At 44.1% G+C, this 7,169-nt stretch overlaps 1 protein-coding gene across 1 annotated transcript in view; it reads left to right on the forward strand.

Annotated features, from left to right (window-relative positions):
• The window catches only part of LOC111146316 (FERM and PDZ domain containing 1), a 49,768-nt gene that overhangs the window by 12,469 nt on the left and 30,130 nt on the right, over window positions 1-7,169 (forward strand). Inside the window, exons 2-4 of the mRNA XM_022501822.1 lie at window positions 471-628; window positions 1,500-1,602; window positions 4,425-4,470. Coding sequence (XP_022357530.1) covers window positions 471-628; window positions 1,500-1,602; window positions 4,425-4,470 — 307 coding nt within the window. The remainder of the gene's footprint in view (window positions 1-470; window positions 629-1,499; window positions 1,603-4,424; window positions 4,471-7,169) is intronic.

Below are 7,169 nucleotides of genomic sequence, written 5' to 3' on the forward strand. Positions count from 1 at the left end.
CCTCCACCGCATCCCCGCATCCCTGCGTCCCTGGCCCCACCCCCCTGCATCTCTGCATCCATCCATTCTGCCACAGCTACTGAATATCTTCTGTGCCAGGACCTGGGATGCATAGATATACCCTCGACATCTCTCAAGGTGCAGCTCGAATGTCCCCTCCTCCAGGCAGCAAATGCTTTCCTGATTCTTTATCCCACCCCCCACAAAGTTAGAACTGCTCTCCCCCCTTCTCTGAGTGCCCAGAGCACTTCACGACTTCTGTTCTAGAGCCTGGTGCTGTGTTCAACCGGGTGTTTCATGCACCGGTGTCTGTGCCTTACTTAGCTCCGTCAGAGGCGTGTTCGGGGTGTTCTCCGTGCTGCATCTCCCTCCTCCAGGATGCCTAGGGCTGTCCCGGTTTGTGACCACTACCTACAATCCCCTCTGTCACTCTCTCTCTCTCTTTTTTTATAATACTCCTTCTCTTCCAGGGCTAAAGTTGCTGCAGCTGATGGGACCCCCGGGATCCCAATCCAGACCCTCACGCCTGTGAAACATACAGTAAAAATAGACAAAGATGCCCTCCTCCAGGACTACGGATTTCACATTTCTGAGAGCCTTCCCCTCACGGTGGTGGCTGTCACAGCAGGTAGGGGTGGACTGGGAAGCAAGAAAGGAGTTTGGTTTTTCAGGAGGGGGAGAAATAGCCCCGGATCTCTTCCCATCTCTCTGTCCTAGAACATAATTTCAAAAATGCTGCCCCAGGGAGTTAGAAAGGGCATGTCTAATTCTGACCTAATTCTGCTAGAGCTTTGTACCCTTCTTTGGTGCTGAGGGGGGCGGGGGGAAGTCCAAGTTCACCTGCTGATCGGAACCCCAGGTTCCTGCTGGCCTGGAGCAGGGCTTTGCCCACCCGTGGCTCCCTAGCCAGTCTCGGGGTAGTGACAGTATTTGAATCAGTTGGCCCTCTTCCCTGAAACCCTTCATGCTCCGAGCTCGGGAGAGTTGCTGGCCAGAGAGTAATAGAAATTATTGATTTGTTTTCACTTGAGTCTTTGTAAGATATAGGCTCTATCAAGGCGAAGAAGAGCAGGCCGGAAATGTCTAGTATTTGTTTCCATACATTAGCTGTGTATTGATGTTAGATCTGGACTTAGTTAAAATCTACCAATTTCAGTTTATACACACACACACACACACACACACACACACACACACAGAGTTCTTTAGAGATGAGTGCAGTAAATGGCTAGCTCTGTTGATTCTGGGGGTTTCTGCTAGTTTTCTTTCTCAAGACAGTCTCCTACTATCCCTTGAAGGTGATGGATGATAGATACATTATTCACGTTTTATAAACAGGAAAATAAATCCCTGTGAGCCCAAAGCTGGGTGGGGGCAGGAAGGGGGGTGAGCTGGTGCCCAGGGCAATGGAGCAGCCTTCCATTGGGTTATACTGAAGTGACACAAAGGGCCTGGGCCCTCCTGGCGTGAACACCGATTACTACTTCTCTGTCCAACAGGAGGCTGTGCTCATGGCAAGCTTTTCCCCGGTGATCAGATCCTCCAAATGAACAACGAACCTGCTGAAAGCCTTTCCTGTGAACGAGCAGTCAATATACTGAGGTACTAAATTGCCTCCATTACCCGCAGAGTCACACAGATGGTCACAGCGCAAAGATGGGTGACAGGAATGACATAATTGATCTCCCCCAGGGCTTTAGTAGGGTCCTCTTCTCCTTGAAGTGGAGGCAGCAGCCTTGTTTGAGAATTTGGTCTCCGTCACTGTGTGTGTCATCTGTCTAGAGAAGGGATGGAGGGGGGGACAACCCCCTGCTATGCTAGGCACTGCACGAGGCACAGCAGGTGGTGGGGTTAAGAATAATACACGGGCTCGACCCAGTGAGGATTTCCGGGGTTGTTGTAGTGTATGCCAAAGATTAGACTAATGTGATGCTAAATCTGTCAGTTCTTGAACCCTTCCGATAGCTCTTCTTAAATGCCTGGTTGGTATATTGTAGTTTCACTGATATGGCAGAGGCCACCTTCTGCCCAGTGGCATTGTGACTTGTGTCAACGCCTCACTTTCTGTCTAGACCGTGATCTCCCTCAGAGCCAGCACACAGTGAGTGCTCAGTTGAATGAGCCAGTGATTGCTGACCCTGGTTTTAAGACAGGAAGGTCAGCGATAGGCGTGAAGAGGGCTGACAGACATCTCGTAGGCCCCTACAGCCTCCGCCATTTTTCAGTTGGTCACTCAACACTCTTTTGATGACTTTAAATTAAGAGACATGAGAAATAGAGTTACATGAAAGCCAACTTGAAGATACTTATTATGCCTTTTTTTGTGAGTGGTGTTGGGTGGTTTTCATTTCTGGGGGCCTATTATGGACAACACACACTGAATGATGAGTAAGAGGGACAAAGTCAGAGTGAGACAAAATGAAAAGGCAGGATACAGTCTCCGCCCTCAGGAGGCACATAGTCTCTCTGTGGAGAGACACACAGACACAGCTTATGGTTTACAGAGAATCCATCAAAGTGTAGAAAATAGTGTCCTTTCAACCAAGCCCGATATGCTTCCAGACTGCCAGAGGATAAGTTGTGTGGGTGGGACAGCCCCGACGGGATTTGATGATTTCGTTTCTACAAAATGAATCATGGTGATGGAAATCATGAAGTTTGGTTTCTCAATTATTGGGTGATTTCCTCTCAAAGATGATCAGTGCTTGCAAATTAAGTTTAGATTTTCAGTGAAGCTAATATTTCTGCCAAGCTAGATCAAACTCTGACTAACAAGCAAAATTATTCTCAGTTTAAAGCTGTAGGCCAGAATGTCGGTGTGCGGGTAACATTGAACCTGGCCTGTTTGCTGAGCACTTGAGCAAGGAGCCCTGTGGGGCCAGGGGACGGCACTCCCCTCATGCCGCAGACTGAGAGTACGGACTCTGACTCTCGGGAGCACCCGTGTGAGGTTGAGGGCAGACACTGCCTCAAGAGCAGCAGAGGAAAGGGGCTGTAATGGCTACAGTTTCCTCTAGCCTTTGGGGAAACAGGGTTTGACAAAACAGAGGAGTCCAGGAGGATTTCAGCTGTACCTTTAGTGCTGGGTAGAATTTGTCCCACAAGAGTGGAGGTGAAGGGTGATCCAGGAAGAGAAGTGATAAGCAGGAATTACCAGGTGGGGTCAGTTTGCCTGAGGCACCAGATGCCTCCTAGAGGAAAGTTCTGGGAAGTGAGGCCCACGTGGTGAAGGGTCTGGAATGCTGACACAGCAAGTTCAGGTGTCAGTCTCTGGGTAGAATAGGGAGGCACTGAGGACTCCTCAGCAGGGCTGTGACTTGATGGGTGCCATAAATCTGTGCTCTCTGTCATACACTGCAGGAATCCCAGGACTGCCTTTTTTTTTTTTTTTTTTTTTTTTTTTTTAAGCTTAGTTCCCAGGGCCACTGCCACATATAAAGAGAAAAAATCAAGGAAAACATGGCACAACAGAACCTCTCTACTCCCTCCAGATATCTGGGAGACCTGAATGTCCTTTTGAGAGCACTTGGACCTTGGTTTGTTGTGGATTATCTTGGGAAAGGCCTGTTCTTGTATAAAATGGAAAAAGAGGCAATCCCTAGACACTTCGAAACCGCAAGTTGATTTTACCCATTTGAGGAAGCAACATACCAGCAGCAATTGGCCTAAATGTTCATACTGCAAGAAGTCAAATGAAATTATTTGCAAACAGCTTCTCTATGTAGCAATGACAAAGGAAAAGGAAACATGGATTGGTTTTTCAGTTCTGTTCTCTAATACAAAATGGAAGTTGGCCCAGCGTCTAGTTGACTTTTCTCACTTTGAGAATATATAAGAGATGATGACAAGACAGAAATGTCTAGTATCTTGATGTATGTATGATTCGACTCATTGCACTGATTTTGTGTGCTCCAACACCGCAAGCTGGTTGGCTTTTAGCTGATAAATGTGATCCACATTCATTTATTCAATTTAGTGAAATGTTTAGTCTAAGTTGGCTGAAATAGCAAACTAAGTTTTCTGTGTTATTGCTCTGTTTTCCCATAAAAAATTTTTTTGGACATAAACCTAGCCTAGTGGTCATACCAACTGCATGAGTTCCCCATCATAAGACTAAATTAAATCTAAGTGACTTAACTAAGTGGCTGTAGGTATAGACTAGATGGTAGAGGCAGGTGTCTGAAGAGTCCCTCAAGGTCGGGGGTGGGCACTCTGGGACAGCTTCAGCTCCTCTGTGGACCCTTGCTTCCCTCTCGTCTTTCTCAATGTTGCTGAGCCAAAGAAGCTGAAGCAAATTAGGCTGCTTTGTACTTCTGCCAGTCTTTTTGACCCTGACACACACACACACACACACACATCATTATTATTATCATCATCTAAAGTCATGAAATGGTTTTATTTTTATTCTTTTTTTTTTTTTTCAGGGAAGCTGAAGACTCTCTTTCAATCACAGTTGTTCGCTGCACATCGGTAAATCTCTTTCTATGTCCTGTTAGTTTTAACTTTCTCAGCCCCAAGGCCCCAAATCCCCAGTAGGATATCACTCAGAGAATAAACAGGAAAGGCAAGTAGCAGAAGGGACAGCCGCCAGGCAACGAGTGGGCGGGCAGTCACTGTTACCTGAAGGTAGCCGATGTGTCGGTGCTGTGGAGGAGAGACAGGTATGGGTCAGCCCAGGCTTCCAGAACTTGTGGTGCAGCCAAGGAGACAGATCTAGAATTATGCAGAGTGGGACGATGACAAGGGCACCATACTGCAAGCGTTAAGATAAGTTTGTGTTATGACTTTGGGCAAGTTATTAACTTTCAGTTTTCATTTCTGTAAGGCAGTGATGATGGCAATAATTGTCTTGTTTCTCTAATGGGCTATTTTGAGGACCAAGTGAGGTGTTGGATGTGAGTGTCTTGTCAGCCCTGAGTTCATCACAAGGCAAGGTGTGGCATGGATGGTGTGCTGGGAGGAAATGGCAATCCTAAAATCCACAGGCAAAGGAGCCCTTTCTCTGTGATACAGGGAAAAGTATATAATCAAGTCCTGAGAGAAAGAACTACGAAGGAGAAAGCGTTGACAGAAAATTCTCATTCTGAGAGACTTTAATTCATACCTCTTAGCCTTGACCAGGTAAAGATAAAAAAAATAAATAGGGGCATGGAGAATTTTAGTAATGCATTTAATAATCTAATGTAATTGACCACCTACCAGTCTATCAAGAAAACTCAATAAATCCCCCAAATAAGAAACTATATAAGTCACTTTTCCAGAATATAGTGAAATAGAAATTAATAACTACCAAAAACTTAATTAAAACTGTCCAGCCTTTTGGAAATAAAAATGCAATCTCCCAAGCAAAGATGGGGTCAGACAGAAAAGTAAAACTGCCATTATAGACTAGTTAGAAGAAAATTTAAAATTAGAAGTGTGCTCTTTAAAAATTATGTGCAGTCAAAGCTATACTCAAGAGTAAAATGTATAGCCTTAGGTGATTTTATTATTGAATAAGGAAGTAGATCAGGTGAATATTTAGTGCAAGAAGTTGGAAGAAAAGACTATAAAACAAACATAAGGCAGAATAAAGAAAATGAGAGAAATCAAAATCTAAATGATACTTTGGAAAACAAAAATTATAAACTTGATAAATAAATCCTAATCAGTTCATTAAGGGAAAAAATAAGAAAAAAGGAAATCTGCAAGGAAAAGAAATAGGTAGACCATATGTGAAAGAAAGTAGAATATTATGAAGGATGTAAACATTTTTTAAAAATATAGAAAGAGAAACATACCATGTTCTTTGATGGGAAGACTGTTATGAATACATTGGTTATTCTCATATTAATGGATATTCTTACTGGAAATTCAAACTCCCAATGGAACTTGTATTTGGACTTTGGCAAAGTTTATTGAAGTGAGACTTACCAAGAAAATCTTTTTTTAAAAAGATTTTATTTATTTATTTGACACAGAGAGCGAGAGAGCACAAGCGGGGGGAATAGCAGGGAGAGGGAGAGGGAGAAGTAGGCTTCCTCCTGAGCAGAGAGTCTGACTCCGGGCTGGTTCCCAGGACCCCAGGATCATGACCCAAGCTGAAGGCAGATGTTTAACCAACTGAACCACCGAGACATCCCTTATCAAGGAAAAAAAAAAAAAAGGGGGTAATGGGGTGCCTGGGAGCCTCAGTCAGTTAAGTGGTCGACTCTTGATTTCAGCTCAGGTCTTGATCTCAGGGTGGTAGGCTTAAGCCCCTGTGTTCAGTGGGAGAGTCTGCCTGAGGATTCTCTCTTTCCCTCTCCCCCTCCCCGCTCACTCTCTTTCTCAAATGAGTAAATCTTTATAAAATAAAAAGATTTAAATTTAAAAATTTTTAAAAAGAGTAATGAGGATGGTCCTGGTATAACCCTTTTTAAAACTAATAAAGCTAAAATAATTACAACAGTATGATATTGATGAAATGGTTGGACATGTCAGTGTAATCAAATAGAAAGTCCTAGAATAGGTACTGATATAAGAATATAGTATGTGAGGGGCACCAGGGTGGCTCCATTAGTTAAGCGGTTAAGCATCTGCCTTGGGCTCAGGTTATGATCCCAGGGTCCTGAGATCAAGCCCTGCATTGGGCTCCCTTCCCTCCGCCCCTGCTGCTCCCCCCTGGTTTAACTCCCTCTTTCTCTATCAAATAAATAAATTAAAAAAAAAAAGAATTTAGTTTGTGAAAAATATGGCATCCCAAATCACTGGAAGAAAAGATAATTATTCACAAAATTATTCTAGGATATTTCTTTAAGTATCTGAAAAAAAATAGTCTCATCACACCATTTGATGTAATAATAATTGCCTATTAAAAAAAAACATTAAGGGGCGCCTGGGTGGCTCAGTGGGTTAAGCCGCTGCCTTCGGCTCAGGTCGTGATCTCAGAGTCCTGGGATCGAGCCCCGCATCGGGCTCTCTGCTCTCTAGGGGAGCCTGCTTCCTCCTCTCTCTCTGCCTGCTTCCTCCTCTCTCTCTGCCTGCTTGTGATCTCTCTGTCAAATAAATAAATAAAATCTTTTAAAAAAATAAATAAATAAATAAATAAAAAATAAAAAATAAAAAAAAACATTAAGGGGCGCCTGGGTGGCTCAGTGGGTTAAGCCTCTGCCTTCGGCTCAGGTCATGATCTCAGGGTCCTGGGATCG

This window comes from Enhydra lutris, unplaced genomic scaffold (genome assembly GCF_002288905.1).
Source record: "Enhydra lutris kenyoni isolate GAN:26980312 unplaced genomic scaffold, ASM228890v2 scaffoldscaffold13, whole genome shotgun sequence".
Lineage (NCBI taxonomy): Eukaryota > Metazoa > Chordata > Mammalia > Carnivora > Mustelidae > Enhydra > Enhydra lutris.